Source organism: Anomaloglossus baeobatrachus, chromosome 6 (assembly GCF_048569485.1).
Source record: "Anomaloglossus baeobatrachus isolate aAnoBae1 chromosome 6, aAnoBae1.hap1, whole genome shotgun sequence".
NCBI lineage: Eukaryota > Metazoa > Chordata > Amphibia > Anura > Aromobatidae > Anomaloglossus > Anomaloglossus baeobatrachus.
Genome location: NC_134358.1, coordinates 549,799,167 through 549,819,551, shown reverse-complemented (window position 1 = coordinate 549,819,551; position 20,385 = coordinate 549,799,167). Strand labels below are relative to the sequence as shown.

Genomic DNA, 20,385 nt, shown 5'->3' with positions numbered 1-20,385 from the left:
GTAAGATGTAACTCATTGGCCACTAGGATCAAAGTTGTGTGGAGATAAAAGGGCACAGAATTTCAAGAAAAGAACATCTCGCCAACCACTAAGCATAGGGGTGAATCAATCATGCTTTTGGATTGTGTTGCAACCAATGGCACGGGAAACATTTCACGGATGAAGGGAAGAATGGATTCAATGAAATTTCAACAAATTCTTGATGCAAACATAACACATCTGTAAGAAAAGCTGACGTTGAAAAGAGGAAGAAAGAGGCTGCTATACATGGATAATTATCCTAAACACATGTCAAAATCCACAAAAGACGACCTCAAAAGGCGCAAGCTGAAGATTGTACAATGGCGCTCGCAGACTCCTGATCTGAACATTATTGAAAATATGTGGCTAAACCTTAAAAGAGCAAAAAGAGCAGAGCATGCAAGCCGAACCAGGAATCTCACAGAACTGGAAGATGAGCCAAGAATCTCACAGAACTGGAAGACTTTTCCAAGGAAGAATGGATAAAAATCCTCATACAAAAATTGAAAGACAAAAAGCGTTTACAAGCTGTGATACTTGCCAAAGGGGGTGCTACTAGGTACTAACCATGCAGGGAGCCCAAACGTTTGGATCTGCCCTTTTTCCCTTTTTGTTAATTTAAAAATGTAAAAGATATATAATTTTTCCCTAAATTACAAAGGAAATGTGTCATCTTTAACTTTATGCCTTTTACAGATCATTTCATCTTCAATTTGCTTAACTGTCCATAATAACAGTAATTTTGGCCAGGGGTGCACAAACTTTTGCATGACATATAGCCTTACCAATTAGTGATCCAGTTAATTTCTCGTCAACATGTTCATAAGAATATAAAGTGCAATACGTAAATAAAGTGCAAAGTGCTTCATGTATACATAATTAATATAATATATATATATAATATCATAATTAGAGGAGCGACTCACCCAATATGCAAAAAATGACACTTAGAAAATAGTTTAGTGCCAAAACCGCTGTTCTGTATGTTCTAATGTGCATGTCACCTCACGTCTGTGTGATTCAGATCGTCATCTGGCCAATCGCATTGTCATATTCTAACGGCGCCTGCCCTTTTCTTTTTCTGTTGTGCGGTAGATCTGTGTCAACCAGGGTTATTGGGTACTCGGTTCCGGGCAGTATATAGCTGGGAATGTCACTTTGGTGGCCGTTGCCCGGTCCTGTGCCCTGGGTGCTTTTTTAATGGGGTTTATTTACAGGGAGAATAGAGTCATTTGTGTGACGCCACCTGCGGGTTGCGGTTAGGATGCTGAAACCGCCGTTGCTGAGTTGATTATCTCCAGGGCTGGTGGTAATGGCAGCTGTGGTGGTAGGCCCTCCGCAGGTAGGGCTGAGCCTGGGAGATGTATGATGGAGTAATGAGGGAGGCCACACCGTAGATTGTATTTCACAGTCTCTGCTCACTCTTGACCCTGCTGGTTCAGATCCCTATAGATCCAGTGCCAGTTGATGACTCGGTTGCTCTGTCCCCGGCACCCTCAGTGTGGTTGGGTCCCCGTAGCTTGAAGCGGTTTGGGTCCCGACTGTCCCTTTTTGTAGCAGTCTCCTTGTCCATATGGCGGGCAGTGTGGACCCTGTAGGGCTGGTTTGTGTCCCGAACCTGATCCTCGCATTACTGCTGGTGCCCCCGGATCTGTGAGCCAGTGAGGTCCGTGAAGTTCCCCTCACTGTGCAGGTATTTGCCAGACCGTCTGATCTGTTGCCTGATCTAGGGCCCTGTTCCCCGTGCGTCCTCTGGTCTCAGTGGTACGCAGGTGTACCTGCCCTGGCGAACACTCTCCTGTGCCCTCGGGTCACCGTTACACGACCCAGCTCTCAGGCACCTCTCCTCTCTAGTACTGCACTGACTCACTGCTGTCCCCTCCCACCAGGCTGTCTAGTCCCCTGGTCTGGCTCCGCCCTCTAGGTGACCATCCCCTTGTATCTGACTAACCAATTTCCCCCGGTGGGGGTGGTAACTAGGATTGTGGTGTGTGTTGGTGTTGCTGGCACTGGTGTTCCAGGTCCCTGGGGTTAGGTCCTACATCCCCATGACGATGCAGTTCCTAGTAGTGCCCTGAGTAGCTCAGGGGGCTACAGATCAACCACTGCCTCTGCTTGACCACAGATGAACTCCGCTGGAGTTGTAATGTTTTTTGCTGCCGCCCCAATGTGTCAGTTGTCATTACCTGTATAAACAAAAGCTGTGGCCAAGTCGTTGATAATGTGAGTGGGGTTTAGTGAAAGTGTATGGCTTAACATCACTATTGCCCACCTGCAGACAGGACAGATGGGGGGAGGCTCCTGCTGCAGCCAGTTGCCTTACAGCCACACACAGGGCAGTGAGGAATAGCAGGAGAAAATGAGTGGAAGTGTTGAAAAATGCACTTCATTTTTTGTGTGTGCATTTTTATGTTTAAAATGAATCTGACACCAGGATTTTGCAGCATAATGTAGAGACAGAGACCCTGATTCCAGAAATGTGTCACTCGCTCCACTGCTTGCTGTAGTTTTGATGCAATCAGTCTTTTATCAGCAGGAGATTATCACTAGAGAACTAATATACCTGCTGTCATGTAGTCCTCCATTTTCATGAGCTCTGTTTAACTCCACCCCACCACTGATTGGTAGCTTTCTGCCTATGCACAGTGTACACAGAAAACTGCCAATCAGTGATGTGGGTGGGGTTATAAAGAGCTCAAAGGACTGGTAGATCTGTAGTAGATAAAACAGGGATTATATCAGAACTACATCACCTAGCCCAGTAAGTGACACATCGCTGGAATCAGGATTTCTGCCACTACATTATGCTGCTCTCAGATGGGATAGCACAAATCTGGAAACAGGTTACTTTAAATGGGTTTTCCACTGCTGGGCAATCCATTCTTCATAGCTCTAGTGTGTTGCAAAGAATAAAATAAAAAAATACATATATTTACCTCCTGGACTGGTGCAAAACCTACGATTTCCCTGCTGTATTTCTTGGTAGTCATGTGACATTTCTATACCAAAAAAATACTGAAAGGCTGCATCCACTAAGTGACTGCAGCCATCACATGATCGCCGAGACCGCTGCATGAACATCACAGGAGGCGCTGATCCAGAAGGTATCTTATTTTCTGCAACAGATTAAGATGTTGATCGTTGCTGCAGCAGTGGACAACCCCTTTAATGCTCCTTTAAGCTTTTTACGACTTATGACATACAGTTACGTCATTTGTCATGTCCCTGACTTTGACGGGGTCTCACATGTCGGGCCCGCATCTTTCCCAGCAGATGATGGCTGATTTAATCAGCCATCATGTGCCTCTAAAAGCTCCATCTGTGGCAAGTAACCTTTTAAATGCCTCTATCAATTTCTGACAGTGGCATTTAATATGCGCTGGCAGGGGGGTGCGTAAATCTATTCGCCCATCGGACACGATTGCAGGGCGTCGATGGGTTGCCAAGACAGTTGGGGGTCTGCTGAAGAACTCCAAGTCCATCATCAGTATGATAGTCCTGTGAAAGCCAGCTGGTGTTCATAGGATATTATGATTTTCACTATACATTACAGTGCTCAGGCTCTACTGTGTATAGCATAAATTAAAAAAAAAAATACAAAATACACATTTCCATCGCTTTGTTTGTAGTTGTCTGATGTATCAAAGTATAAAATAAATTAATCCAATTATTAAACGGTATACTGAGAAAAAGAATCGAAATTCCAGAAGTATGGGGTTTTTTGGTCGCCGCACAACTTTGCAATAAAATGCAATAGGAGGCGAACAAAACATCGTATCTGCCCTAAAATGGTATGATTTAAAACATCAGCTCAGGATGAAAAAAATAAGCCGGAACACAGCCTCATATCTGCATAGTCATACTGACCTGGAAAATCATATTGCCCGGTTAGTTTTACCGTATAGTGATTATGGTAAATAAAAAACTCCAAAAAACAATTAGGAAATTGCACTTTTTTTATTTTGCAATTTCAAAGCAATTGAATTTTTTTTTTTCCCGCTTCCTAGTGCATCACATGATTTTTTTTTTTTTTTTTTTTTTATAGGACGAGTTGTACTTTTGAATGACACCCTCCATGGTATAATGGATGGTGTCATTCAAAAGAACAACTCGTCCCACAAAAAAAAGTGAATGGAAAAAAAAAAAAAGTTATGGCTCTTGGAGGAAAAAACAAAAACTAAAATAATGAAAAATCACCCGGTTGTGAAGGGGTTTAGAGAGCGGGTGTATATCTCCATTATCATATTCTGCGGTGTTGTGTAGGTGATGAGTCGGAGGAATTGCATCATTCAGAGCTTTGTCTTCAAGGCATCGTCTGACACATTCGCTTTCCCTGAGTTCGTCCCTTTCCCTTGTGATGTAAGACTTGGTCACATGATTTGTATAATTTATCATATGTAAGTTGTGTCTGAACAGGTCATTACTCATTTCCCAGTCACTAACCCATAAAATGAGAAAGAAGATAACAATAAATGTGGATCCATCACATGTATAACGTATAACACTTGTTAAAGGGACACTAATCAATTTTTAGGGATGTTTCAAATATAATCCAATATTATATAAGCAATAACAATGTGTTTTGTGGTTATGGATTCTCATGGATCCCCACAAGCAGCACAAACTCAAAAGCATAATATATAAGCAAGAGGGCATAGAGTTTTTATAGTGCAAAAAGTACAAAAGGTTTATTAGAGACAACAGGTGAACATCCATTAACAGCATGTAAAATATCGGGACAAAGCCCTAGTATGTGCATCACTTCGGGGTTAACAACATACAGAATGTTTGCGGTAGTGCAAAACAACAAGTGCAGTTTATACAAATATCCTATCATGGGCTATGCCCATAGTAAATTTAACCCCTCCGGATCACACATAGATCACATCATGTATTAGTGTTGGTAAAAGCATATCTACCAGTAATGGTAAGGTAACACAATGGCGGCTTGGTCACAGCAACAGAACCTCATGGAACATCCGACGTACGTTTCTGTAACGCTTGCCTGGAACCACAGACTCAGACGGGCTGTAATGGACAGGCTAGAGGGAAGCCACTCGCCAAGCAGGACCCCCAGAACCCTGAAACCCTTTTACCCCTATACAGGGATTTGGAATTACACAGGGCCCTGGAGATCACTACCTATGGAAGGCTGCAGTCCGATGAGAGTAGTCGTCAGGCAGGGTCAAACCAGGAATAGCAGAACAGGGACAGAATCGGCAGACAAGGGCGTAATCAGAAAACGTAGCAGAGGTCAAATCCGGATCGGGCGGCGAGGTACAAAAACAGCAGGCAGAAGGGTAGTCAGAAAACACGCAGAAGTCAGCACACAGGAATCACAAAACAGAATAGGGCGGACCAGGAGCCAGGAAATCAGAACTATCTCTGGCAGAGGTCAGCAGACAGGAGGGGAAATTATGGAGGGTGTAGTGTCTTCCCATTGGCTGTAGCTGAATGATGGTACTTCAGCTGCGAGACACCCGCCACCCACAGTCAACCAGTGGTACTGCAGATCCCCAGGAAACCCAGCCCAGTGGATGAGCGGAGCCTGCGCCCACCAGCGTCCCTGGCATCGACTCCTCTCCCATCCCCAGCACTATCCACAGCAGGAACACGGCGTCGCCTGGTGATCGTAGTAGAAATCGATGGAGCGGACTCCGGTGGTGACGTAACAGTTTCAAAGGGCAGAGGTGTTCTACCTGTTGTCTCTAATAAAACTTTTGTACTTTTTGCACTATAAAAACGCTAATCCAATATTATATAGTAGATTTTTTTCTTTATTTTTTAATGGGTATTTCTGCTTTTGAAAACTCACTTTGTATGGAAGATCTGAGGTAATTTTTGAGGGTCCTCACTCTAGATCTTCATCTACCCTGTTTCTCCGAAAATAAGACCTACCACAAAAATAAGCCCTAGTAGGAATTTTGGGGCCCTTTTGAGTATTCTTAAAATGTAAGCCCTATTCCAAAAATAAATCTACAGTAGGACTCTTCCTCAAAGAAAGCAGACCCCCCCCCCTCCCAAAAAAAAAGCACTTGCCTGAGCCCAAACAATTACAGTTGGCAAGTGCCGATGGTGGATGGGCTCTCACACAGAGATCTGCGTTGCTGTCAGGCCCCTTGCTGGTCCGGCTACATTGCACTGCAGCTCTCACACACAGATCGGGTACCAGAATCACTCCACGCAAGTGATACTGCTTCCAGTTACCAGGGGGAGCCAAACGCTGTAGAACTCAGGGGGATTTGACAGTCATGCAGATTTGTATGTGAGAGACCATTCACTTGCCAACTCTTAATTGTTTGGGGTCTGGTAAGTGCGATTCTTTTAGGGGGTGTCTGCTTTCTTTTGGGGGTGTATTTAGCAGTACATAGAGAATAATAAATTTGAATAGGTAATTTATACCTTTGTATATATGGTCTGTACCCACCACTATAGGACTGGACCATGAGAATAGCAGATCAGATAAGAAAATGTGCATCTGATCCAGTAATAGGAGTAACACACAATGCTGACGTTCCAGAATGTGATGATGATTAGATTTCAATAAATGTTGATTTTTTTTTTTTTTTTTTTTTGTTCAAGAATAAATGTGGATTATTGTTCAGGGGAAAATATAAGACATTCCCTGAAAATAAGCCCTAGGAGCAAAAAATAACATAAGACCCTGTCTTATTTTTAGGGAAACACGGTATTAGCCGGAACAAGGGGTGATTACCTGCAGCGTCTTTTGCCTGGAGGACCTGTCTGGTTCTGCATTACATAGAAAGATCATTGTTTTTAATGAGAATCATGTAATGCTTAATGTCCCCTGCGGGGGCGCTGCAGGTAGATGAAACACTTGTTACTGATTTCTGTTGCAAATTACAGCTGATCACTGTATTTTGTAGCAGTAGGACCCTTGTCATCATTGTAGTGGTACCTTTTTGTGGTCCATTTAAAGAATATCTGCCACAAGATTTTATAAAACAAGCTACATAGATATAATTCTGGTGAGGCTGATGTACTTCCTTTGAGTATCTATGTGTGAATGACTGCGTAATGTTGATATTAAATATTCACCTAAAAAGTGAGAAAGGTTAACAGTCCAAGTGGCCCACATGCAGTCTGACAGCTATCCAATCTACACCCTGTCTGACGGACAGCTGCAGTTTATACTGTGCAGTGTGAGATTTCAGCAGCAGAAGAGACACTGAGGAGCTGTCATTATGGCTCAGTCAGCCAAGATTTAACAACAGCATAAGAGGAACTCTACGGAGCTGTCATTCAGGCTAAGATGGTGGAGATTTAGCAGCAGCAGCAGGGAGAAGGGACACTGAGGAGCTGTCAATCGAACGAGGTGGGTGGAGATTCAGCAGCAGGACAGACATTGAGCAACTGTCATTTAGGCTTGGTGGACAAAGACATAACAGCAGCAAGGAGGAGGAACATTGAAGAATTATCAATCATACTAGGTTAGTGGAGATTCAGTAGCAGTGAGGAGGAACACTGATGACCATTCAATCCAGATAGGTGGGTGGAGGTTCAGCAGGAAGGAGGAATATTGAGGAGCTGTCAATCCAGCTAGGTGGATAGATTCAGCAGCAGGGAGGAGGAACATTGAGGAGCTGTCAATCCAGCTAGGTGGGTGGAGGCTCAGCAGCAGGGAGGAGGAACATTGAGGAGCTGTCAATCCAGCTAGGTGGATAGATTCAGCAGCAGGGAAGAGGGACACAGAAGAGCAATTAATCCAGCTAGGTGGGTGGAGGTTCAGCAGCAGGGAGGAGGAACATTGAGGAGCTTTCAATCCAGCTAGGTGGGTGGAGGCTCAGCAGCAGGGAGGAGGAACATTGAGGAGCTGTCAATCCAGCTAGGTGGATAGATTCAGCAGCAGGGAAGAGGGACACAGAAGAGCAATTAATCCAGCTAGGTGGGTGGAGGTTCAGCAGCAGGGAGGAGGAACATTGAGGAGCTGTCAATCCAGCTAGGTGGGTGGAGGCTCAGCAGCAGGGAGGAGGAACATTGAGGAGCTGTCAATCCAGCTAGGTGGATAGATTCAGCAGCAGGGAAGAGGGACACAGAAGAGCAATTAATCCAGCTAGGTGGGTGGAGGTTCAGCAGCAGGGAGGAGGAACATTGAGGAGCTTTCAATCCAGCTAGGTGGGTGGAGGCTCAGCAGCAGGGAGGAGGAACATTGAGGAGCTGTCAATCCAGCTAGGTGGATAGATTCAGCAGCAGGGAAGAGGGACACAGAAGAGCAATTAATCCAGCTAGGTGGGTGGAGGTTCAGCAGCAGGGAGGAGGAACATTGAGGAGCTGTCAATCCAGCTAGGTGGGTGGAGGCTCAGCAGCAGGGAGGAGGAACATTGAGGAGCTGTCAATCCAGCTAGGTGGATAGATTCAGCAGCAGGGAAGAGGGACACAGAAGAGCAATTAATCCAGCTAGGTGGGTGGAGGTTCAGCAGCAGGGAGGAGGAACATTGAGGAGCTTTCAATCCAGCTAGGTGGGTGGAGGCTCAGCAGCAGGGAGGAGGAACATTGAGGAGCTGTCAATCCAGCTAGGTGGATAGATTCAGCAGCAGGGAAGAGGGACACAGAAGAGCAATTAATCCAGCTAGGTGGGTGGAGGTTCAGCAGCAGGGAGGAGGAACATTGAGGAGCTTTCAATCCAGCTAGGTAGGTGGAGGTTCAGCAGCAGGGAGGAGGAACATTGAGGAGCTGTCAATCCAGCTAGGTGGGTGGAGGCTCAGCAGCAGGGAGGAGGAACATTGAGGAGCTGTCAATCCAGCTAGGTGGATAGATTCAGCAGCAGGGAAGAGGGACACAGAAGAGCAATTAATCCAGCTAGGTGGGTGGAGGTTCAGCAGCAGGGAGGAGGAACATTGAGGAGCTTTCAATCCAGCTAGGTGGGTGGAGGCTCAGCAGCAGGGAGGAGGAACATTGAGGAGCTGTCAATCCAGCTAGTTGGGTGGAGGTTCAGCAGCAGGGAGGAGCGACACTGAGAAGCTATCATTTAGGCTTGGTTGGCCAAGATTTAACAGCAGTACAGGATGAACTCGAAGGAGCTGTAATTCAGGCTAAGATGGCAAACATTCAGCAGCTGGGAGGAGTGATACTGAGGAGCTGTCAATCCAGATAGGTGGGTGGATATTCAGCAGCAGGACAGACATTGAGGAGCTGTCATTTAGGCTTGATGGACAAAGACTTAGCAGCAGGGAGGAGGAACATTGAGGAACTGTCAATCATGCTAGGTTAGCAGAGATTCAGTAGCATGGAGCAGGAACACTGATGAGCTAGTGATCAGCTATTTGATCATGTGTAAAGATTGTAATGGGAAATCTAGTGACACTTAAACGATCAATGACAATTTTTGTTGCCTTATTCTAATGCTATTTTAAAAGGAAACATTTCAATAATGATTGATTGAAAGAAACAGATAGACATATAGCTTGCTAGCTAGCTAGATAATAGATAGATAGATTATATATATATATATATATATATATATATATATATATATATATATATATATATATATATAATTAGATAAATCAATAGATAATGTCCCTTTCAAAATCTCGAACTTCTCTCTGCTCATGCCTTATAGCAGCTCTTTGGTTTTGTGTTATAGATGCTCCGAGCTTCTGCTATAGCCCAAAGGATGAGGGATCTTGCTCTGCTTCTGTTTCCCGCTATTATTTCAACATTGAATCCAAAGCCTGTGAAGAGTTTACATACACGGGTTGTGGGGGAAACTCCAACAACTTTGTCAGGATTGAAGATTGTAATAAAGTGTGCAAGAAAGGTGTGTGCGGAGATTTAACAAAGATCCTTTGGATTTAAAAAAATAAGTAATAATAAATAATAAAATAAGTATAAAAATTAGTGATGAGTGAGCACTACTATGCTCAGGTGCTCAGTGCTTGTAATGAGGATGCTCAGATGGGTGCGGCTTAAGTACCAAGTATAACGGAAGTCAATGGAAAGATCTTCCAAAGTAATGCTCAAGCCTTCCATTATACTCAGCACATGAGTGGCATCCGCCGAAGCGCGTGACCTGCTCGTTACAAGCACCGAGCACATGAGCATGGTAGTGCCTGCTCATCAATAATAAAAATGTCTAAGCTTGGTTTAATGCAAATGCCAAGATGCAGAAACACTATTCATAATTAAACTAACATTTTTTGATTTTTTTTAAAGATAGAGGAAAAAAATAAGGAAATGGTCTAAAATTTAAATAGCCAAAACTGATTGAATTTTATTTTCCAAAATAAATAAACTCAATTTATCTGAAATTATACCTTTTATATAAATATTAACCTGGGAATCAATTAAAATTTGATACTTTAATAAGAAATTTAAAAAAAGTCTGAAGTGCATCTCGTATATGCAGATGAACCAAGTTTTTTTGTCTTTTTTGGGGGGTTCCCCCCACACTAAGAAAAGTGTGTGTGTGTGTGTGTGTGTGTGTGTGTGTGTGTATACAGTCATATGAAAAAGTTTGGGCACCCCTATTAATGTTAACCTTTTTTCTTTATAACAATTTGGGTTTTTGCTATTTCAGTTTCATATATCTAATAACTGATGGACTGAGTAATATTTCTGGATTGAAATGAGGTTTATTGTACTAACAGAAAATGTGCAATCTGCATTTAAACAAAATTTGATAGGTGCATAAGTATGGGCACCTCAACATAAAAGTGATATTAATATTTTGTAGATCCTCCTTTTGCAGAAATCACAGCCTCTAGTCGCTTCCTGTAGCTTTTAATGAGTTCCTGGATCCTGAATGAAGGTATATTTGACCATTCCTGTTTACAAAACAATTCCAGTTCAGTTAAGTTTGATGGTCGCCGAGCATGGACAGCCCGCTTCAAATCATCCCACAGATGTTCAATGATATTCAGGTCTGGGGACTGGGATGGCCATTCCAGAACATTGTAATTGTTCCTCTGCATGAATGCCTGAGTAGATTTGGAGCGGTGTTTTGGATCATTGTCTTGCTGAAATATCCATCCCCTGCGTAACTTCAACTTTGTCACTGATTCTTGCACATTATTGTCAAGAATCTGCTGATACTGAGTTGAATCCATGCGACCCTCAACTTTAACAAGATTCCCGGTGCTGGCATTGGCCACACAGCCCCAAAGCATGATGGAACCTCCACCAAATTTTACTGTGGGTAGCAAGTGCTTTTCTTGGAATGCCGTGTTTTTTTGCCTCCATGCATAACGCCTTTTTGTATGACCAAACAACTCAATCTTTGTTTCATCAGTCCACAGGACCTTCGTCCAAAATGTAACTGGCTTGTCCAAATGTGCTTTTGCATACCTCAGGCGACTGTTTGTGGCGTGCTTGCAGAACGGCTTCTTTCGCATCACTCTCCCATACAGCTTCTCCTTGTGCAACGTGCGCTGTATTGTTGACCGATGCACATTGACACCATCTGCAGCAAGATGATGCTGCAGGTCTTTGGAGGTGGTCTGTGGATTGTCCTTGACTGTTCTCACCATTCTTCTTCTCTGACTTTCTCATATTTTTCTTGGCCTGCCACTTCTGGGCGTAACAAGAACTGTACCTGTGTTCTTCCATTTCCTTACTATGTTCCTCACAGTGGAAACTGACAGTTTAAATCTCTGAGACAACTTTTTGTACCTTCCCCTGAACAACTATGTTGAATAATCTTTGTTTTTAGATCATTTGAGAGTTGTTTTGAGGAGCCCATGATGCCACTCTTCATAGGAGATTCAAATAGGAGAACAACTTGCAAGTGGCCCCTTAAATACCTTTTCTCATGATTGGATACACCTGCCTATGAAGCTCAAAGCTCAATGAGGTTACAAAACCAATTTAGTGCTTTAGTAAGTCAGTAAAAAGTAGTTATGAGTGTTCAAATCAAGAAATTGATAAGGGTGCCTGTTGTGAATGTTAGTTATGTCTTGGCTGCTGGGAGGCTCCCTCTGGTGGCCAGGAAGGGTTTGGACAGAGACCAGGTGGGTTGTGCAGTGGGTGTTTCCTTTCCTAACTCTCTGCTTATTTAAGTCCTGGTCTGATTGCAGGCTGTTGCCGGATGTCAGTTGTTCTTTGTATCTCCAGCCTGCTTAATCCTGCTCTACATTTCATCCACTCCAGATAAGTTCTTGCTCTTTATTTATTGCCTGGTTCTTTTGCTTATCTGGGTTTGTCATTTGTTGTGGTTGGTTTCAGTTTATTTCCTTCCAGGGATTTTCCCCCTCAGTAGATTGTTGAGGAACTCCCTGCAGGTCTGTGTGGAGTATTGCTCCTTTGGGTCCATGTGTTTGTGGCTTGTTGAATTACTTATAATTCTTGTTTTCTGTTCATTGGTATGACAAGGGCACCTGGTATAGGATGGAGTTCAGATCGAGCGATCTGAGGGCCTTTTTGTACTATCAGGAAGTTGGTATTTTGCAGGGTTTTTCTCTGGCTGCCATCAGTCCTTTTCCTGTCCTTTCCTATTTTAGTCAGCGGGGGCCTCACCTTTGGCTAATCCTGTCATCTACCTATGTATTGTGTTTTTCCTATATCACCGCAGTCTTTGAATGTGGGGGGCTTGCTATTCTTGTCTATTTTCTGAGGCAGAGAGTTATTCATCTTTCCTACCTTTAGGATAGTTAGTTCTCCGGCTGGGTTCGCGGTGCACAGGATTTTAGTTCACCCCTCGGCTACTTCTAGTTGTGTTGGTTAGTAAGGGGATGGCAGCCAGATTAGTTGCCAAGGCTCTTGTCACCTTTTTGCCAATGATTTGTGGTGATCTTCCATGGTTCCGGATCATAACAGTGGCCGGATGTACTGTTATGATCCGGAACCATGGAAGATCACCACAAATCATTGGCAAAAAGGTGACAAGAGCCTTGGCAACTAATCTGGCCGCCATCCCCTTACTAACCAACACAACTAGAAGTAGCCGAGGGGTGAACTAACATCCTGTGCAGCGCGAACCCAGCCGGAGAACTAACTATCCTAAAGGTAGGAAAGATGAATAACTTTCTGCCTCAGAAAATAGACAAGAATAGCAAGCCCCCCACATTCAAAGACTGCAGTGATATAGGAAAAACACAATACACAGGTAGATGACAGGATTAGCAAAAGGTGAGGCCCCCGCTGACTAAAATAGGAAAGGACAGGAAAGGGACTGATGGTAGCCAGAGAAAAACCCTGCAAAATACCAACTTTCTGATAGTACAAAAAGGCCCTCAGATCGCTCGATCTGAACTCCGTCCTATACCAGGTGCCCTTGTCATACCAATGAACAGAAAACAAGAATTATAAGTAATTCAACAAGCCACAAACACATGGACCCAAAGGAGCAATACTCCACACAGAACTGCAGGGAGTTCCTCAACAATCTACTGAGGGGGAAAATCCCTGGAAGGAAATAAACTGAAACCAACCACAACAAATGACAAACCCAGATAAGCAAAAGAACCAGGCAATAAATAAAGAGCAAGAACTTATCTGGAGTAGATGTGGTGTAGAGCAGGATTAAGCAGGCTGGAGATACAAAGAACAACTGACATCCGGCAACAGCCTGCAATCAGACCAGGACTTAAATAAGCAGAGAGTTAGGAAAGGAAACACCCACTGCACAACCCACCTGGTCTCTGTCCAAACCCTTCCTGGCCACCAGAGGGAGCCTCCCAGCAGCCAAGACATAACTAACATTCACAACAGGTGCCCCTACTTATGCACCTATCAAATTTTGTTTACATGCGGACTGCACATTTTCTGTTAGTACAATAAACCTCATTTCAATCCAGAAATATTACTCAGTCCATCAGTTATTAGATATATGAAACTGAAATAGCTGCTGCAAAAACCCAAATTGTTATAAAGAAAAAAGGTTAACATTAATAGGGGTGCCCAAACTTTTTCATATGACTGTGTGTGTATATATATATATATATATATATATATATATATATATATATATATATATATATATATATATATATATATATATATATATATATATATATATATATATATATATATATATATATATATATATTATATATATATTATATATATATATTAAAATAAAAAAAATGCAAGTAAGAATATTATAGATTACCAAATATATATACTACACATAAAAGTGTCCAGAATGTATAAAAAAAGTATATACATACGGTACTATATATGAATATGAACTGTGTATGCATGTATGTTTAATATATAATATATATATATATATAATTTAGAAAAGATGGCCAGGCACTGCAGGCTCAGGTGTGTACTTACAAGCATATGGTTCATGTGGATCCCGGATCTCCAGCCTGTTCCAGTGGTGCTCTGCCAGAATATCGGAATCCAATGAAGACTTTAAGGAAGGAGGAAAAGCGGCACTTCACCGCAGAACAATTGCAGTATGTTTATTGCGCAAAATACAGCACAATTACAGCATAGATGTGGAGGGGGGAGTGCAGGAACGCCGGATGATGGACGTTCCGCACCATAACAGGTGCTTCCATAGATCTGCAAAATCTGGATCTGTGGAAGCACCTGTTACGGTGCGAAACGTCTGTCATCCGGCGTTCCTGCACTCCCCCCTCCACATCTATGCTGTAATTGTGCTGTATTTTGCACAATAAACATATTGCAATTGTTCTGCAGTGAAGTGCCGCTTTTCCTCCTTCCTTAAAAAAAAATAAAATATATAATCATATATAGTACCGTATGTATATATTTTTCTACATTTTGGACACTTTTATGTGTAGTATATATATATTTGGTAATCTGTAGTATTCTTACTTGCATTTTTTTATTTGCTTGATATACTTGATATATACTTGATACATAGTCCATCATATTTTTTTTTTCCTTTTACATTTTCTTTAAATTTCTGTGAAATTTTTCACAAAAAGAAAATTAAAAAAAGATATCAATCACCAAATGTATTTTGTGAAATATTGTTTAATTTTACACACACACATATATATATTTGTGTGTATTATTTTACATATGTATGAAAAGTATATTTTCACAAACATATATATATATATATATATGTTTGTGAAAATATACTTTTCATACATATGTAAAATAATACACACAAATATATATATATATATATATATATATATATATATATACTGTGTATAATATATATATATATATATATATATATATATATATATATATATATATATTATACACAGTATATATGTGTGCGTGTGCGTACTATTTTACATAAAGGACAGATTACTTGATTTTCGGATAGTAAGGAGTTCGGAGCCTGGATTTTTGGGCCCATCAAACATGTCATGAAATGTACTTTACTACTTGTACTTACTTATTATTTCTTACTACTTACTTCCACTTACGTCATATAAAAAATGTACAGATTTGACTGATATTCTCATTACCTGAACTGTCCAGATCATTGCGTTTAACCTTTAATCTAGGTCTAAGTTCTATAACTTGTCATTATTTTTTTATAACTTTGTTATTTATAATCTTTGTTCAAATACATGAAAAAAAGAACAAATCTAAAAGTCTAAAACAATAAAGACATTTTGAAATACAAAACAAAAAATGAAAAATTCTTCCCTAATTTTATCCATTATGATTAATTTTTAGGTAATAAAAAGCCGCGGAATAGAAACCGTTTTCGCAAGGTGAAGCCACAATCTTGAATGTCGACGAGGAGAAGATAACACTTTTTTCTTAGGGTCACATTATTGCACTTTCTGTCTTCCGGGGGGACAACCGGCAATACATCCGGCGGAGAAGAGCTTGATGTTTGCTGCGATATTTCTAAAATTGGAAAATTGTACTTCCAATTATTACACTTGTGAGCAGAAAAGTATTTTACCCACATTTTTTTATGTGAATGTGTTGGGGTATATCTCTCCGTAGTATACAATGTGAATTAAAAAGCCAAATGAATGTTTTTATACGGATTGTCATATGCCACATGTGCCACTAGAGGGCAGTATTAATAATATCTTTCCTTGGTTAAAAAAATAAAACAGTTCCGCTTCCAAATGGGGCAGCAGAGGAGGCCGGCCTCTAAATTTTACACGGTTAATTCCGACCCTGCAAATTAAATTAATTTAAGATTTCTTATGAGTACAAATTTACCATTCAAAAGATTAATACAAATTCAAAAAGTTGAAAAATTAAAAAAAAATTCATTAATACAAATTCAAAAATACTTATTTGGACTAGTCATAATATTTTTAACAATTTCTAGATGAACCAATAATCTGTGTCTATGCCCAGGACTATTATTTACTGACTCAAATATTTGGGTTCTTGAACCTTCCCTGTGACTATGAGTCCAGGAGTATATTAAAAACTCTAATTTTTATTTTTATTTTTTTGTTTTGTACATAGTTGTATTTAGTGAACTTCTGATATTTTACATTTTGGATGAAATGCAATATTTCACTTTTTTTAACATAATCAAATATTAGGCACTTGTGGATTTTATGTTTTTTTTTTTTAATATATATATATATATATATATATATATATATATATATATATATATATATATATATATATATATATATTTGTACATCTGTATATACACTACTCACAAAGGGTTAATGCAGAAGATTCAACTCTTGGATGGATTCACGTTCGTTGGAATGTTTTGTATATCAAATAAATGAAATTTTTTTTTTTGCTGGTTACATTTTCAGTCTGTGTAGAATTCTCAGTTCAAGTTTTACATTTAAAAAAATAAATGTTTAAAAGGGAAGTTGCCATAAGAAAAAATAATAAATGAAAAAATGTAAAGTATTCATGTTTTAATGTTTTGTTTAAATAATATAATTTGTTTTACATTGAGCAAAATATAAAAAATAATTTAAAAAGTGTCATATTTTCCACTCTTAAACACTAGGGGGAGCAGCTGCTGAAATCCTACTGTAGAACTAGCTCACATTACAACTACAGTAAAAGTGGGTGGAGTCTGCTCTCCTGTGTGTGATGTCACAGCCCCCTCCCAATCTGGGTGTTTGCAGAAGGAAAAGGGAGGATGAAGTTTAGGATCACCGTGCGGAGCAATTTTGTTGGTGACTATAAAGTGATAATAATATATGAAAAAATGTCACCGAGAATGGCTGGCATAATGCTCTGCTGTATAATGTGCCCCACTGTGCATTGTGCCCCATATACTCTGCCACAATATTACTGTGCCCCATATTTTTGTGCACTCATATTTCTGTGCCCCCATATCACTGTACCACCATATACTGTGCCCCCATATTACTGTGCCCCTTAATACTGCATACCCAGTGCTCTCTGTGCCTCCAGTGTCCCTCAGTGCTCTTTGTGCCCCCAGTGTTCTCTGTGCTCCTCCAGCATCCCCCAGTGCGCTCTGTGCTCTATCCAGTGTCCCCAGTGCTCTCTGTGCCACATCCAGCGTCCCCCACTGCTCTCTGTGCTCCTCCAGCGTCCCCCAGTGCTCTCTGTGCTCCTCCAGCGTCCCCCAGTGCTCTCTGTGCTCTATCCAGTGTCCCCCAGTGCTCTCTGTGCCACATCCAGCATCCCCCAGTGCTCTCTGTGCTCCTCCAGCATCCCCCAGTGCTCTCTGTGCCACATCCAGCATCCCCCAGTGCTCTCTGTGCTCCTCCAGCATCCCCCAGTGCTCTCTGTGCTCCTCCAGCGTCCCCCAGTGCTCTCTGTGCTCCTCCAGCATCCCCCACTGCTCTCTGTGCTCCTCCAGCATCCCCCACTGCTCTCTGTGCTCCTCCAGCATCCTCCACTGCTCTCTGTGCTCCTCCAGCATCCCCCAGTGTTCTCTGTGCTCCTCCAGCATCCCCCAGTGTTCTCTTTGCCCCTCCAGCATCCCCCAGTGTTTTCTGTGCTCCTCCAGCATCCCCCAGTGTTCTCTTTGCCCCTCCAGCATCCCCCAGTGTTCTCTTTGCCCCTCCAGCATCCCCCAGTGTTTTCTGTGCTCCTCCAGCATCCCCCAGTGTTCTCTTTGCCCCTCCAGAATCCCCCAGTGTTCTCTGTGCTCTTCCAGCATCCCCCAGTGTTCTCTGTGCTCTTCCAGCATCCCCCACTGTTCTCTTTGCCCCTCCAGAATCCCCCAGTGTTCTCTTTGCCCCTCCAGAATCCCCCAGTGTTCTCTGTGCTCTTCCAGCATCCCCCAGTGTTCTCTGTGCTCCTCCAGCATCCCCCAGTGTTCTCTTTGCCCCTCCAGAATCCCCCAGTGTTCTCTGTGCTCTTCCAGCATCCCCCAGTGTTCTCTGTGCTCTTCCAGCATCCCCCAGTGTTCTCTTTGCCCCTCCAGAATCCCCCAGTGTTCTCTGTGCTCTTCCAGCATCCCCCAGTGTTCTCTGTGCTCTTCCAGCATCCCCCAGTGTTCTCTGTGCTCTTCCAGCATCCCCCAGTGCTCTCTGTGCTCTTCCAGCATCCCCCAGTGTTCTCTTTGCCCCTCCAGCATCCCCCAGTGTTCTCTGTGCTCCTCCAGCATCCCCCAGTGTTCTCTGTGCTCTTCCAGCATCCCCCAGTGTTCTCTGTGCTCTTCCAGCATCCCCCAGTGTTCTCTGTGCTCTTCCAGCATCCCCCACTGTTCTCTGTGCTCCTCCAGCATCCCCCAGTGTTCTCTGTGCTCTTCCAGCATCCCCCAGTGTTCTCTGTGCTCTTCCAGCATCCCCCACTGTTCTCTGTGCTCTTCCAGCATCCCCCACTGTTCTCTGTGCTCTTCCAGCATCCCCCACTGTTCTCTGTGCTTTTCCAGCATCCCCCACTGCTCTCTGTGCTCCTCCAGCATCCCCCACTGCTCTCTGTGCTCTTCCAGCATCCCCCACTGCTCTCTGTGCTCTTCCAGCATCCCCCACTGCTCTCTGTGCTCCTCCAGCATCCCCCACTGCTCTCTGTGCTCCTCCAGCATCCCCCACTGCTCTCTGTGCTCCTCCAGCATCCCCCACTGCTCTCTGTGCTCCTCCAGCATCCCCCACTGCTCTCTGTGCTCCTCCAGCATCCCCCACTGCTCTCTGTGCTCTTCTAGCATCCCCCACTGCTCTCTGTTCTCCTCCAGCATCCCCCACTGCTCTCTGTGCTCCTCCAGCATCCCCCACTGCTCTCTGTGCTCCTCCAGCATCCCCCACTGCTCTCTGTGCTCCTCCAGCATCCCCCACTGCTCTCTGTGCTCCTCCAGCATCCCCCACTGCTCTCTGTGCTCTTCCAGCATCCCCCACTGCTCTCTGTGCTCCTCCAGCATCCCCCACTGCTCTCTGTGCTCCTCCAGCATCCCCCACTGCTCTCTGTGCGCCTCCAGCATCCCCCACTGCTCTCTGTGCTCCTCCAGCATCCCCCACTGCTCTCTGTGCTCTTCCAGCATCCCCCACTGCTCTCTGTGCTCTTCCAGCATCCCCCACTGCTTTCTTTGCTCCTCCAGCATCCTCCACTGCTCTCTGTGCTCCTCCAGCATCCCCCACTGCTCTCTGTGCTCCTCCAGCGTCCCCCACTGCTCTCTGTGCTCTTCTAGCATCCCCCACTGCTCTCTGTGCTCTTCTAGCATCCCCCACTGCTTTCTTTGCTCCTCCAGCATCCCCCACTGCTCTCTGTGCTCCTCCAGCATCCCCCACTGCTCTCTGTGCTCTTCTAGCATCCCCCACTGCTCTCTGTGCTCCTCCAGCATCCCCCACTGCTCTCTGTGCTCCTCCAGCATCCCCCACTGCTCTCTGTGCTCCTCCAGCATCCCCCACTGCTCTCTGTGCTCTTCTAGCATCCCCCTCTGCTCTCTGTGCTCCTCCAGCATCCCCCACTGCTCTCTGTGCTCTTCCAGCATCCCCCACTGCTCTCTGTGCTCTTCCAGCATCCCCCACTGCTCTCTGTGCTCTTCCAGCATCCCCCACTGCTCTCTGTGCTCTTCCAGCATCCCCCACTGCTTTCTTTGCTCCTCCAGCATCCCCCACTGCTCTCTGTGCTCCTCCAGCATCCCCCACTGCTCTCTGTGCTCTTCCAGCATCCCCCACTGCTCTCTGTGCTCTTCCAGCATCCCCCACTGCTCTCTGTGCTCTTCCAGCATCCCCCACTGCTTTCTTTGCTCCTCCAGCATCCCCCACTGCTCTCTGTGCTCCTCCAGCATCCCCCACTGCTCTCTGTGCTCTTCCAGCATCCCCCACTGCTCTCTGTGCTCTTCCAGCATCCCCCACTGCTCTCTGTGCTCTTCCAGCATCCCCCACTGCTTTCTTTGCTCCTCCAGCATCCCCCACTGCTCTCTGTGCTCTTCCAGCATCCCCCACTGCTCTCTGTGCTCTTCCAGCATCCCCCACTGCTTTCTTTGCTCCTCCAGCATCCCCCACTGCTCTCTGTGCTCCTCCAGCATCCCCCACTGCTTTCTTTGCTCCTCCAGCATCCCCCACTGCTCTCTGTGCTCCTCCAGCATCCCCCACTGCTTTCTTT

The 20,385-nt window shown here is 43.8% G+C and overlaps 1 protein-coding gene across 2 annotated transcripts in view; it reads left to right on the top strand.

The window, feature by feature from the left end:
- TFPI2 (tissue factor pathway inhibitor 2) overlaps positions 1-17,364 on the top strand; it is a 39,977-nt gene extending 22,613 nt beyond the window's left edge. Inside the window, exons 5-6 of one of the 2 annotated variants that reach the window (XM_075315662.1) lie at positions 9,629-9,802; positions 15,598-17,364. In XM_075315662.1, coding sequence (XP_075171777.1) covers positions 9,629-9,802; positions 15,598-15,653 — 230 coding nt within the window. In that variant the 3' untranslated portion in view covers positions 15,654-17,364. The remainder of the gene's footprint in view (positions 1-9,628; positions 9,803-15,597) is intronic. The other variant, XM_075315663.1, reaches the window with a different exon arrangement.
- Positions 17,365-20,385: the final 3,021 nt, after the last annotated feature.